The sequence below is a fragment of the Dendropsophus ebraccatus genome, chromosome 6, assembly GCF_027789765.1.
Source record: "Dendropsophus ebraccatus isolate aDenEbr1 chromosome 6, aDenEbr1.pat, whole genome shotgun sequence".
Classification (NCBI taxonomy): Eukaryota; Metazoa; Chordata; class Amphibia; order Anura; family Hylidae; genus Dendropsophus; species Dendropsophus ebraccatus.
In genome coordinates, this window is record NC_091459.1 from 124277851 (window position 1) to 124293389 (window position 15539).

The 15539-nt window shown below is 44.5% G+C and overlaps 1 protein-coding gene across 2 annotated transcripts in view; it reads left to right on the top strand.

Annotated features, from left to right (window-relative positions):
* Positions 1 to 8180: 8180 nt before the first annotated feature.
* TNFRSF21 (TNF receptor superfamily member 21) overlaps positions 8181 to 15539 on the top strand; it is a 66670-nt gene continuing 59311 nt past the window's right edge. Inside the window, exon 1 of one of the 2 annotated variants that reach the window (XM_069975833.1) lies at positions 8181 to 8236. Coding sequence is in view for 1 of the 2 variants with exons in the window: in XM_069975832.1 (XP_069831933.1) it covers positions 10418 to 10492 (75 nt within the window). In the remaining variant the exon portion in view is untranslated. Of the gene's footprint in view, positions 8237 to 10194; positions 10493 to 15539 lie in introns of those variants that run through there. The other variant, XM_069975832.1, reaches the window with a different exon arrangement.

The window sequence follows — 15539 nt, forward strand, 5'->3', positions numbered from 1 at the left end:
ATAAATGGCTCCCCGATTATATATTCCTGTTTATCTCCAGTAGATCTCCAACCTATCCAGAATTATTAGGGAACAGTTGCAGTCAGTAATGAGATCCACAAACTACAATGGTTTTCCCTTCCACTGGTATCTGCTTTGGGCAAATTGAAGCCTATGGTTAGTTATCAACCAAGTATAGAATACTGAGGACATCTAGGGGTTAGATCAGGTAATGCAGCACTACTTGAAGGGGTTCTCCGGAGAAAATGTATTGTTTTCAAATCAACTGGCGTCATTAAGTTATTTAGGATTGTAAATTACTTCTATATTAAAATATTGTCTTCCAGTACTTATCAGCTGCTGTATGTCCTGCAGGAAGTTGTGTATTCTCTTCAGTCTGACACAGTGCTCTCTGCTGCCACCTCTGTCTGTGTCAGGAACTGTCCAGAGCAGTAGCAAATCCCCATAGAAAACCTCTCCTGCTCTGGACAGTTCCTGACATGGACAGAGGCGGCAGCAGAGAGCACTGTGTCAGACTGAAAAGAATACACCACTTCCTGCAGGACATACAGCAGCTGATAAGTACCGGAAGACTAGAGATTTTTAAATAGAAGTTATTTACAAACCTGTATAACTTTCTGACACCACCTACCCACCCAGGGGACCTAACTATCTACTAGAAGGCATTATCTACTTACTTAGGGTATCTACCTACAGGGGGTCGACCTACCTACTAAATGGGGGAAACCACCTACTTGATCGAGGAAACTACTGGGGGACTTGTTTTCACACTGGGGGCATCTGTTCACCTACTGGAGGACCTATGTTCATAATATGGGAAACTAGCTACCTATTGGTGGTACCTACGAGGGGACCTACCTACCTACTGGAGGACTATGTACCTTCCCTTGGAACCTGTCTTCCAACTGGGCGAACTTACTTCCCACTAAAAGTATTTACCTATTTGCTGGGGACCTACCTTCCTGCCAAAAGGGATCTACCTTTCAACTGGGGACCTTCAATGTACATACCTGGGGCACTTACCTAATCCATTCTATTTCCTGTATGGAGGTGCACAGGATGCTGTTGTATTGCAATAAGGCCCTCTAGTGGTCAAGTAATAAAAGTTTTATAACTTTAAAAAAAAGTTTACAAATACAAAAAAAGAACAAAAATTGGACGTTAAATCCTCTCCTTTTTTCCATTTACAAAGAAAAAAATATTAACATAATAGGTATTGCTGCATATGTAATAGACCAAATTATTAAAATATCAGGTCATTTATTATGCATAGAGAAGGGTATAAAAAAAAAACCCTAAAAAATAAAATAAAACTATGCCAGGATTGCTACAACTTGGTCGCTTTAACGCCTCCCAAGAACAAATAAAAAACAAAAATAATTTTAAAAAATATCCAAAAACTATTTTACAAGGGGTGTTCTACCATATATTATAAAATAAAGAATGCTGTCAAAAAGTACAATCTGTCCTGCTAAAAAAAATTCCCCATAAAGCTAAAAAAAAAAAAAGTTAAAGGTCTTAGAAGGCCAACCAAAAATCATTGAGGCAGAATGAGGTTACATTTTTTTGGCTTTAGAAATGCACAGTAGGCAGTGCTCTAGTGACACCTAGAGGCCAACATTGGTGGTGCAGGTTGGCAATGTTTCACATTAACAATTTAGAATGGAAAGTTTTGGAATTTATGGGGTCATACTTGGAAGCAAATGTGCTGCTCTCCTGATGTCCTTATTTGTGGTCGCACTGTTTGGGTAAAGTAGTTTAACTGGCTCCTTTTTTAACTAACATTCACTATGCATCTAAAAATGTTGGCGCTAACATCTTTGTTATATGAAAATTTATCTTCATGCACTTTTTGTTGTTTTTACTTAAAGTGTCACTGTGGTTTAAATGTTTTTTTTTTTTTTTGCAGAAATCAATAGTACAACCGATTTTAAGAAACTTTGTAATTGGGTTTATTAGGCGAAAAATGCATTTTTATCATGAGAAAGCAGTTTGAAGCTCAGGACAACAAAGAGTTATTTACAGCTACATCACTGGGCTATCTCCTCTGAGGTCAGCACTGACTTCTGAATACCGGCTTTCATACAGCTTCCACTGTGTAATCCTTTGTTCTCTGCTGGCGACTAATCTCCCTCCTCCCCCTCCCCTCTCCATAGGTTACATAGGGCTCGACTGATTTAAAAGAGTCGAGATTTCCTGATAATGAGCAGTGAATGAGAGCGCGGGGGGGAGGGGGGGGGTGGACGTGACCTGGGGAAAGGCTTTTTTAATGCAGATAATGGCCTATTTGCCTAATAAACCCAATTACAAAGTTTCTTAAAATCATCTGTACTATTGATTTCTGCAACAACAAATACGACAGAGACACTTTAAAGAGTCACTGTCGTGAATTTTTTTGCAGAAATCAATAGTCCAGGCGATTTTAAGAAACTTTGTAATTGGGTTTATTAGCCAAATCTGCCATTATCTGCATGTAAAAAGCCTTTTCCCAGGTCCCCCCCTCCTTCCTCTTTTTCATCCACTCCAAAAAATCTGAAAATTGTGACTTGTTGCAGGAGTCGTCCCCTGTCTGTTCTAGGGAGAGGGGAGGGGGGAGGAGGAAGGAGGGAGTTAGCCGGCAGCAGAAAGCAGATAACAGAGGATTACAGGCACGGAGCTGGGTGACAGCTGTAATCTGAGCTCAGACAGGTCACTGGTGACTGTCACAAGAGATATCCCGTGAGGGATTTGTAGATTAACTCTTTGTTGTCCTGTTTTGGTCTTTTCTTTAGCTCTCTCCATAGGAGAACAATGAAGACAGGGGGGAGAGCTTCAAACTGCTTTTTCATGATAAAAATGCATTTTTCGGATAATAAACCCAATTACAAAGTTTCTTAAAATCGCCTGGACTATTGATTTCTGCAAAAAAAAAATTCACGACAGTGACACTTTAAGTTTCAGTGATGTATGTAAAAAAATTATTGCTATTTGGAAATCATTAAATTGCTGAAAGTGCACCTGCTGTTCTTGTTATGTGTCAGTAGGTGGCGGTGTTAGGCTAGAGCATGGATCCCCAAACTTTTCAGACAGGGGGTCAGTTCACTTTCCCTAAGACAGTCGGAGGGCTGGACTATAAAAAAACAAACAAACTATTAAATCCCAATGCAAAATGCCCCCCCCCCCCCCCCAAAGTAAAAGTATAGGCGATAGGGGTAGATGTTTTGTTCTATCCCCTATTAGTAATGTTCTGGGGTCACTTTCCTAAACTTTCCAAGCTAAGTTGGCAGGGGCAGCATCTGGGGTGGCAGGGAAAGTAGATGGAGTGGGCAGAAGGAGCAGCTGGGATGACAGGCAGGGGGAGCAGATGGGGGCAGGGGGAGAAGCTGGGGGGACAGGCAGTGGGAGCAGATGGGGGCAGGGGGAGAAGCTGGGGGGACAGGCAGTGGGAGCAGATGGGGGCAGTTAAGGTGGCAGAGAGAAGATGGGGGCAGCTGGGGTGGCAGGGGAGAAGCTGGGGTGGCAGGGGAGCAACTGGGGGGACAGGCAGGGGAGAAGCTGGGGGGCAGGGAGAGCAGCTTGGGGAGCAATGGGAGAAGCTGGGAGGCAGGGAGAGCAGCGCAGGGGGGGGGTGCAGGGGAGCAGATGGGGGCAGGGGGAGAAGCTGGTGGGGCAGGGAGAGAGGCTGGGGGGAAGAGGGAGCATCCGGGAGGCAGAGGTAGGCTGGCCAGGTCCCCCCCAAAGCAGCTTCGGTCCGGGGTGAGCTTCTTCCGGCACAGACAGCATGTATCACAGTCTGGAAGCTCACAGCTGCAGCCCCGCGGTCTCTCCTGCCTTAGCAGCACATGTGACGTCATTGCCGAGCAGGAGAGAGATACGGGACCACGGGGCTGCAGCCGTGAGCTTCCGGACTGTGATACATGCTGTCTGTGCCGGAAGAAGCTCACCCCGGACCCGATGCTAAACCCCGGCACCCAAAACCCCCCCTCCGGGCATGGACCAGGCATCCGTGGTCCGGTGCCTATGGCGGCGAGGGTTAATAATAGTATTTGCCCTAGGCACCGGACCACGAGTGCCTAGTGGCAAATACGGCCCTGGCGGCGGGGGCTGGATAAAAACGGTCAGGGGGCCGCATGCGGCCCGCGGGCCGTAGTTTGGGGACCCCTGGGCTAGAGCATTGTTTCTCAGTATGTAGGATGCAGGATCTGTACTAGGACACTGCAATAACTCCACATACTGATTGATCAGTAATGCCGTCTATTTTGCAGAATATTGGGGGGCCAAATGAGCCACGTGTAATACTATCATGTATGGCCCCTTTGGGGGCCAAGGGGGGCCTGAAGAAGTTAGGGTCTACATACATAGATACATAACAAAATGGTGCCCAAAATGCTGGGCCAGCACTGACAGTAACATAACGTTGGCCACTAGGCTAATAAAGCAAAACAACAGTTTTATATTAACAATAAACATATAAAAGGAAGAAGGTCCAGGCTTATACAATGTAAAATACACAATAGGATTTATAAGCCTGTATCCACTTCCCTATATGTGTGTATTGTGTATATAAAACTTTTTGTGGTGGTGTCCCAGCATTTTGGGCACCATTTTTGTGTATACCTGTACAATTGATGCATTGCTATTATGCTCTCAGGTGACTTGACAGATTAACTATATGATTAACGATTAACGATTTTGAATAAACGATGTTTTTTTATAACGATCAGCGTTTAGACGGAACGATACATCGTACGGAAAATTCGCTATGCAATCGTTTTGCGATCGTTTAAGCCTATCTCACACATAGGTGAAATCGCTGAAAGAATGTTTACACGGAACGATCTGCGAATTTTTTGCGAACGATCAACGATGATTTAAGAACATGTTGAAAGATCAAAATGAACGATTTTTTGCTGGTCGTTTGATCGTTCGCTGCGTTTACACATACGATTATCGTTCGAATTCGACCGTTATCGTGCAAAAACGAACAATCAATCGTCCCGTGTAAAAGTACCATTAGTAATCCAACACCTCAGTGCAGAAATACATACTGCCCTACTGCCACACCTATAGTAACTGAACACCTCAGTGCAGAAATACATACTGCCCTACTGCCACACCTATAGTAACTGAACACCTCAGTGCAGAAATACATACTGCCCTACTGCCACACCTATAGTAACTGAACACCTCAGTGCAGAAATACATACTGCCCTACTGCCACACCTATAGTAACTGAACACCTCAGTGCAGAAATACATACTGCCCTACTGCCACACCTATAGTAACTGAACACCTCAGTGCAGAAATACATACTGCCCTACTGCCACACCTATAGTAACTGAACACCTCAGTGCAGAAATACATACTGCCCTACTGCCACACCTATAGTAACTGAACACCTCAGTGCAGAAATACATACTGCCCTACTGCCACACCTATAGTAACTGAACACCTCAGTGCAGAAATACATACTGCCCTACTGCCACACCTATAGTAACTGAACACCTCAGTGCAGAAATACATACTGCCCTACTGCCACACCTATAGTAACTGAACACCTCAGTGCAGAAATACACAATGCCCAATCTGTAGAAACCCAACACCTCCCTGTAGAAATACATACTGCCCCATCTGTAGTAACCTAAGGGCCCTGATCCACCGGACGATTATCATTCAGATTATTGTTAAATCGTTCGAATCTAAACGATAATCATTCGGTTGAAAATGCAGTTAACAATTAACGACCGAACGAGAAATCGTTGATCGCTTTATAAGACCTGGACCTATTTTTATCGTTGCTCGTTAGCAAAAAGTTCGCAAATCGTTCGCAATACATAAGACATCGAAAAAAAAACGTTCCAATTACGATCATAAGTAACGATTATCGTTCCATGGAAATGAGTGAACGTTTTCAGGTCTTTCGCAATAGCGGTCGTTTGAGATTGTTAATCGTTAACGATTATGCAAACGATAATCGTCCGGTGGAATAGGGCCAGCAGGGGGAGATCTGACTGCAGGGAGATGACTCCTTGACCCCAGTGACTCCACATACTTCACTTGCATACAGGACAGGTAATATCTAACATATTACAATGTTAGGCCATGTTCACACAACCTAAGTTCCGTAGTAATCACGGCCGTTGCTAAAAATCAGCAACACCACACGTAGTGCTGTAGGCTGAGGGAATCCCGGCCGGAGTGTATACACATAGTATACGCTCCGGCCTGATCCCTAGCGGCGCCGCAAAAAACTTACCTGTCAGTTCTCTGCAGCCGCAACTCAGTGAATAGCTGCAGCAGAGAATCTGTCAGTGCACACTATGGAGCGTGCACGCTCCATTGTGAGCAGCAGCGAATTGGGATGCGGGCGCGCACGGATTTTCGTGCATCCCAATTCATCAGAAGTAAAGATCCTCCGGGTCACAGAACGGCTTTACCGTCACATTATATATGTATTATCCCTTTAAATGTTAGTAGTATACATCATTCTGACCACTAGGGGGCCCTATTTAATAAGGATTCAGCAGGAAGACCTCAGATGACATCTCCGCTGCCTGAGAAATGAGGCATAGCCATCCTGACACTTTCTGTATTGGAAATCCCTGCTATGTCTTTGCAGTAACCCGAGGCGGCAGGGACGTCTGTGTGTCCCCGACCGTAGGGTAGATTTATAAAGAATCCTGTCATATACAGTAGCGTCTCTGTTGAGATCTCCGCTTGCTGTCAGTGAACGGGAACGTTCTTGTTTACTCTGTACAGATCTAAGACTTCTCACAGCTGATGGTTTGTTACAATTGCTTCCAATCTAGACAATGCTCATTGAGCTAAATACCTCCTGAGCTGCTCAGAGTCCAGGCTGCTGAGCTCACAGAGTATTGCCTAGACTGGATACAAATGTATCAAACTCTCAAATGTAAGAAATATTTAAAGGGATATTCACTTGACCGACTCTGCTATGAGAAGATCAGATATGCCTTGTCCCCTTTTCCTGCAGGCCGTATACACAGGGGAAAGGGAGGGGATATACCATGTTTCCCCAAAAATAAGACAGTGTCACTGTCGTTTCATTTATTTATTTATTTATTTTATTTTTGCAGAAATCAATAGTCCAGGCGATTTTAAGAAACTTTGTTTTTGGGTTTATTAGGCAAATATGCCATTATCTGCATTCAAAAAGACTTTCCCAGTCCCCCCTCCCTCCTCTCTGTCATTCACTGCTCATTATCAGGAAATATCGACTCTTTTACATCAGTCGGATCCTGTCTGTTCTATGGAGAGGGGAGGGGGTTGGAGGGAGATTAGTCATCAGCAGAGATCAGAGAACAAAGGATTACACAGCAGGAGCTGTGTGGAAGTGGCTATTCAGAGGTCAGTGCTGACTTGAGAGGAGATAGCCCGGTGATGTAGCTGTAAATTAACTCTTTGTTGTCCTGTTTTGGTGCCTCATCTCCCTCCACCCCTCCCCTCTCCATAAGAGAACCATGAAGACGGGGGGAGAGCTTCAAACTGCTTTTTCATGATAAAAATCATTTTTTCGGCTAATAAACCCAATTACAAAGTTTATTAAAATCGCCTGTACTATTGATTTCTGGAAAAAAAAAAAAAAAAAGTAAACGACAGGTACACTTTAATTTTTCCTTGCAAAGAGGCACTATGTCTTATTTTGGGGGGAAGTCTTATTTCTGTCCCATACCCTTACCCTGTTCTGTCTGGGTGAGAGGTAGATACAGTCACCCTGTATTGGTCAGCCCTGTGTCTCTAGAAGTCCTCGCGATCTCCGAGTCACTACTTGCTGCAGAATTACTACCCCTGCTACTACTACTACTACTTATCCAACAACACGGTGTTACCTGAACGTCTTATAGGTCAGTAACAGCAGACCAGACCTTCTTGTCTCAGGTCTCGTCACATTGCAACTTATAGTGTGCCAAAGGGGTCCACTGTCCTAGCAGGGACTCTTCCTTGGAGAGTACCGCTATCTTTGCCCAGTAGGGGAGATCTATCAAACATGGAGTAAAGTGAAAGGGTCTCAGTTGCCCCTAGCAACCAATCAGATTCCACCTTTCATTCCTCACAGACTCTTTGGAAAATGAAAGGTGGAATCTGATTGGTTGCTAGGGGCAACTGAGCCAGTTTCACTTGACACCATGTTTGATAAATCTCCCCCCAGGTGTCCGCAGTGTCTGCCCTCAGGCGTCCTCCTTTGTCTTGGTTGTCAGGCTGGATGTATATGGAGCAATGAGGACAGGATCCTCCGGTGAGTGGGGAGGTATATACTGGTCATAGTCTCACATAGGGTCATTCCTGATCAATGTAACCATTGTTAAAGGAAGGTTAACTGGTATATACTGGTTCTAACCAGTATAGGTAAAGGGGTTGTCCAGTGAAAATCTTTTTCTTTCAAATCCACTGGTGTCAGAAAATTATATAGATTTGTCATTTACTTCTATTTAAAAGTCTCCAGTCTTCCAGTACTTATCAGCTGCTGTATGTCCTGCAGGAAGTGGTGTATTCTTTCCAGTCTGGCACAGTGCTCTCTGCTGCCACCTCTGTCCATGTCAGGAACTGTCCAGAGCAGGAGAGGTTTTCTCTGGGGATTTGCTACTGCTCGGGACGTACAGCAGCTGATAAGTATGGGATAACTGGATATTTTTAAATAGAAGTACAGTAAATTACAAATCTATATAACTCTCTGACACCAGTTGATTTGAAAGAAAAAGGTTTTCGCTGGACAACCCCTTTAAAGAGATCCCAGGGGTTTCCATATTACCACATAAGGTCACCAGTTTTTAGGTTAATCTGGAGTGTGTTATTTGCCGATTTGCTGATGATGTCATAGTTATTATTGCCCTTGGAGAACTGTTTTTTTATATGAAGTTCTGAGGATTCCTCAATAAATTCCTGTGTTACACCGGCTGCGATCCTCGTGTATCCGTCTCTCTCCTGCAAGCGGTATAATCCATAATAAGAAGCCGCCTGGGAACAGAGACTCTAAGGTCAGTCTAATAAGGAACTGCTTCCGGATACGGACCGGTAATTGGACTCAGTCAATACATACATCACGACTACGACTACATACATCACGACTATGACTAGATACGTCACAACTACATACATCACGACTACGACTACATACATCACGACTACAAATAAATAATGACTACAACTACATACATCACGACTACAACTACATAAATAATGACTACGACTACATACATCACGACTACAACTACATACATCATGACTACAACTACATACATCACGACTACAACTACATAAATAATGACTACGACTACATACATCACGACTACGACTACATACATCACCACTACATAAATAATGAAAACAACTAAATAAATCACGACTACGACTACATTCATAACGACTATGACTAGAAAAAGTCATGTCTATGCACAAATTTTTCTAGTGCCCCCCCAATTCTTCAATCGAAATCTTGAAATCACATGAAGCAATCACATGACTTATACTAAAATGAGCATGAAAAACTGCTGGCCAATTTTTGGGTGTTTTTGTAAGATTTTTACAGCCCCCAAAAAAAACATCATGCAAAAACTTTGCCTGAGGGAAGCTGCAATACATTATATGCCCGAATACCTTCATGTATGGCCTCTATGTCTTTATTTGGTCATAATGAGCACCTTTATCCGCAGTGGGGAAGAGTCATGGAGGCGGGGTTTTTTGGCTTTTTGCTCTCAGTCCGGCCTAGGTCCATGATTATCAAGTATGGCCATGTACCATGTGTCTCCTGGTCCTAGCAGCTATGTGTCTGCAGTTTGGAACCTGAGTTCCATCTGACAGATTCCCTTTAAGGCTATGTTCACACATAGGCGGCTTCTAGATCATTGCACCCCCCTCCTCCTCAGCTTGGGTCTCTGTTCTCCTCATCTATAAGATACCGGGGTCAGGTGAGAGGTTTCCTGCTTAAAGGGCTTGTCAGCCTGTTATTGGAAGTGCATGACTCAAGGTATTGTTATTTAAAGGGGAGATTGCAGCGTCATGGCTGCAGTGTGTGGCTGTTGCACAAGGCTGCTCCGGTCAGGCTCCCGTTCTCCATTATACATGAGATGCCGGTAATGAGGTAACATAACCGGGCGGTGAGATCATCAGCTGTGTGCAGTCACCGGGGCACAGGCTGTGGGCGGGGCGGGCGCAGGTTCATTGTGACGTCACGGTGGGCGGGGCGTCCTCCGCCTGCTCCCGGCTGCCTGTCACTGAGGACTCAGTCCTCCGCTGCCCGTGGAGCCGGTGAGTGGCAGCTCCGGCTCAGAGATGGCCGCCGGTCTATGTGCCATCCAGCCCCGAGTACCCGCCCGCTGCCAGCCTGCCCTGCCGGAGCCCTGGCACTGCGGCCCCCAGCCCGGATACTGCTGAGAGCCGCCCGGAGCATGAGCTAACCCCCGCCCGGACCGGAGCGGCCATGGGGGCGACCTGGGAGAGGAAGGGGCGCAGCGCCCGGACATCTGCTGCTGCTGCTGCTGGCATCTGCCTGCTGGTGAGTGCCCGCCATTGTGTGCCAGGCCTCACCCCTGCTACTGCAGCTGCTGCACAACCTCTTCACAGGGACAGGACATCCAATGGCTAATGGCATGCAGCACTATATAGGAATCCAAGAGGTTCTGCAGCAGTATATAGGAATCCAAGAGGTTCTGCAGCAGTATATAGGAATCCAAGAGGTTCTGCAGCAGTATATAGGAATCCAAGAGGTTCTGCAGCACTATATAGGAATCCAAGAGGGCATGCAGCAGTATATAGGAACATAAGAGGTTCTGCAGCAGTATATAGGAATCCAAGAGGTTCTGCAGCACTATATAGGAATCCAAGAGGTTCTGCAGCAGTATATAGGAATCCAAGAGGTTCTGCAGCAGTATATAGGAACATAAGAGGTTCTGCAGCAGTATATAGGAATCCAAGAGGTTCTGCAGCAGTATATAGGAATCCAAGAGGTTCTGCAGCACTATATAGGAATCCAAGAGGTTCTGCAGCAGTATATAGGAATCCAAGAGGTTCTGCAGCAGTATATAGGAATCCAAGAGGTTCTGCAGCAGTATATAGGAACATAAGAGGTTCTGCAGCAGTATATAGGAACATAAGAGGTTCTGCAGCAGTATATAGGAATCCAAGAGGTTCTGCAGCACTATATAGGAATCCAAGAGGTTCTGCAGCAGTATATAGGAATCCAAGAGGTTCTGCAGCAGTATATAGGAATCCAAGAGGTTCTGCAGCAGTATATAGGAATCCAAGAGGTTCTGCAGCAGTATATAGGAATCCAAGAGGTTCTGCAGCAGTATATAGGAACATAAGAGGTTCTGCAGCAGTATATAGGAACATAAGAGGTTCTGCAGCAGTATATAGGAATCCAAGAGGTTCTGCAGCACTATATAGGAATCCAAGAGGTTCTGCAGCAGTATATAGGAATCCAAGAGGTTCTGCAGCAGTATATAGGAACATAAGAGGTTCTGCAGCAGTATATAGGAATCCAAGAGGTTCTGCAGCAGTATATAGGAATCCAAGAGGTTCTGCAGCACTATATAGGAATCCAAGAGGTTCTGCAGCACTATATAGGAATCCAAGAGGTTCTGCAGCAGTATATAGGAATCCAAGAGGTTCTGCAGCAGTATATAGGAATCCAAGAGGTTCTGCAGCAGTATATAGGAATCCAAGAGGTTCTGCAGCAGTATATAGCAATATAAGAGGTTCTGCAGCACTATATAGGAATCCAAGAGGTTCTGAAGCAGTATATAGGAATCCAAGAGGTTCTGCAGCAGTATATAGGAATATAAGAGGTTCTGCAGCAGTATATAGGAATCCAAGAGGGCATGCAGCAGTATATAGGAATCCAAGAGGGCATGCAGCAGTATATAGGAATCCAAGAGGTTCTGCAGCAGTATATAGGAATCCAAGAGGTTCTGCAGCAGTATATAGGAATCCAAGAGGGCATGCAGCACTATATAGGAATCCAAGAGGTTCTGCAGCAGTATATAGGAATCCAAGAGGTTCTGCAGCAGTATATAGGAATCCAAGAGGTTCTGCAGCAGTATATAGGAATCTAAGAGGGCATGCAGCAGTATATTGGAATCCAAGAGGTTCTGCAGCACTATATAGGAATCCAAGAGGTTCTACAGCAGTATATAGGAACATAAGAGGTTCTGCAGCAGTATATAGGAATCCAAGAGGTTCTGCAGCAGTATATAGGAATCCAAGAGGTTCTGCAGCACTATATAGGAATCCAAGAGGTTCTGCAGCACTATATAGGAATCCAAGAGGTTCTGCAGCAGTATATAGGAATCCAAGAGGTTCTGCAGCAGTATATAGGAATATAAGAGGTTCTGCAGCAGTATATAGGAATCCAAGAGGGCATGCAGCAGTATATAGGAATCCAAGAGGTTCTGCAGCAGTATATAGGAATCCAAGAGGTTCTGCAGCAGTATATAGGAATCCAAGAGGTTCTGCAGCAGTATATAGGAATCCAAGAGGGCATGCAGCACTATATAGGAATCCAAGAGGTTCTGCAGCAGTATATAGGAATCCAAGAGGTTCTGCAGCAGTATATAGGAATCCAAGAGGTTCTGCAGCAGTATATAGGAATCTAAGAGGGCATGCAGCAGTATATTGGAATCCAAGAGGTTCTGCAGCACTATATAGGAATCCAAGAGGCTCTGCAGCAGTATATAGGAATCCAAGAGGTTCTGCAGCAGTATATAGGAATCCAAGAGGTTCTGCAGCAGTATATAGGAATCCAAGAGGTTCTGCAGCAGTATATAGGAATCCAAGAGGTTCTGCAGCAGTATATAGGAATCCAAGAGGTTCTGCAGCAGTATATAGGAATCCAAGAGGCTCTGCAGCACTATATAGGAATATAAGAGGTTCTGCAGCAGTATATAGGAATCCAAGAGGTTCTGCAGCAGTATATAGGAATCCAAGAGGGCGTGCAGCAGTATATAGGAATATAAGAGATTCTGCAGCAGTTTATAGAGATCTAGAACGTTCTGCAACAGTGTATAGTAATCTAAGAGGTTCTGCAGCAGTGTATAGTAATCTAAAAGGTTCTGCAGCAGTTTATAGAGAAGAAAAAGGTTCTGCTGCAGTATATAGGAATCCAAGAGGTTCTGCAGCAGTATATAGGAATATGAGGTTCTGCAGCATTATATAGGAATCTAAGAGGTTCTGCAGCAGTGTATAGGAATATAAGAGGTTCTGCAGCAGTGTATAGGTATATATAAGGTTCTGCAGCAGTGTATAGGAATATAAGAGGTTCTGCAGCAGTATATAGGAATCCAAGAGGTTCTGCAGCTGTATATAGGAATCCAAGAGGTTGTGCAGCAGTGTATAGAAATATAACAGGTTCGGCAGCAGTATATAGGAATATAAGAGGTTCTGCAGCAGTATATAGGAATCCAAGAGGTTCTACAGCTATATATTTGAATCCAAGAGGTTCTGCTGCAGTATATAGGAATTCAAGAGGTTCTACAGCAGTATATAGGAATCCAAGAGGGCATGCAGCAGTGTATAGGAATATATGAGGTTCTGCAGCAGTATATAGAAATAGAAGAGGTTCTGCAGCAGTATATAGAAAACTAAGAGGCTCTGCAGCAGTATATAGGAATCCAAGAGGTTCTGCAGCAGTATATAGGAATATAAGGTTCTGCAGCAGTATATAGGAATATGGGGTTCTGCAGCAGTGTATAGGAATATGGGGTTCTGCAGCAGTGTATAGGAATATAAGAGGTTCTGCAGCAGTGTATAGAGGTCTAAGGTTCTGCAGCAGTGTATAGAGGGCTAAGAGGTTCTGCAGCAGTGTATAGACATCTAAGAGGTTCTGCTGCAGTATATAGGAATAGAAGAGGTTCTGCAGCAGTATATAGGAATCCAAGAGATTCTGCAGCAGTATATAGGAATATGAGGTTCTGCAGCAGTATATACAAATATAAGATGTTCTTCAACAGTGTATAGAAATATAAGAGGCTTTGCAGCAGCATATAGAAGTCTAAGAGGTTCTTCAGCAGTTTATGGGAGGGTGTTGCAAAACTACAATTCCCATCATCCCTGAACAGCTAAAATGTTGGCTTTGGCTGTCCAGGGATGATGGGAATTATAGTTTTGCAACAGCTGCAGGTCTGATCTAAGAGGTTCTGTAGCAGTGTATGATGATCTAAGAGGTTCTGTAGCAGCATATAGAGATCTAAGGTTCTGTAGCCGTGTATAGAGCTCTAGGAGGTTCTGCAGCAGTGTATAGAGATCCAAGAGGTTCTGTAGCAGCATATAGACATCTAAGGTTCCGTAGCAGTGTATAGACATCTAAGAGATTATGCAGCATTGTATAGAGATCTAAGGTTCAGCAGCAGTGTATAGAAATCTAAGGTTCTGCAGGAATGTATGGAGATCTAAGAGGTTCTGCAGCATTGTATAGAGATCTAAGAGGTTCTGCAGCAGTGTATAGAGATCTAAGAGGTTCTGCAGCAGTGTATAGAGATCTAAGAGGTTCTGCAGCATTGTATAGAGATCTAAGAGGTTCTGCAGCAGTGTATAGAGATCTAAGAGGTTCTGCAACATTGTATAGAGATCTAAGAGGTTCTGCAGCAGTGTATGGGAAAATGTAAGAAGTTTTGCATATGTGTATTGAGGTTCCACAATATTCTGCAGCTGTGTATGGATATCTGACTTACGCCTATAATTGACCATCCCTCAGCTATACTGATGTATTGTATAATATATATTGGTGCCTATTCCAAGAGGTTCTGCAGCGTCCAGTCTCCAGGCAGTTCTTTAGCCTGGTTCTGGTCACTGTCCCTGGGGGGCTGGGGCTGTCCTTGGGGGGCAGGGGCTAGTGCTGTACTTGGGGGGGATGTCACACTAGATGTCCATGCGTCACCCCAGCCGGTTAGTGATGTGACCCCTGGTGCCTTGATGGATGTGTCGGGGTACATTAGGGTCACACAGGTCACTGGAGCTAATCAGGTGACACCCCCCAGGAGCTTTGGACCTCATCTGTCTCCAGGAAAGCTGGGTGATGACCAATGCGGCCGCCTAGCCCAGACTGTTCTTTATACAGCCATGTAGGTGTAATTTTAAGGGGCAGGGGTTTAATCCCTTAAAACAACTCTGGGTGATGGAAGTGCTGTGACAGTAAAGAATCAGTGTTACCCATAGCAACAAACTAGACTTCAGTTATTTAGAATAATTAGTTGCTATGGGAGATCCCGACATGTTTCTTAAATGCACAGAGGGGCCAGCATGTTCCTGTATGACCTCAGAGCCATGGTAATAAAGCTGCAGGCTGTCAGGGCATGCTGGGAGATGTAGTGCTGACTGCAGACAACAGTGTACGATAACTCAGCGTTCTACATATATACCAGCACAATACACCACATGCAGGCTGTGTGCACATTACCGGCTAGAGTTACTGCTAGCATCCGTATTCACAGATCAGATAACTACAATTCCCAGAATGCAAATCACCACAGCAAGCGCTCAGATCTAATACCTGCTAAATAGAGAGTGCAGCTCTGGAGAAGTAATGTATGTACACAGTGACCCCAGCA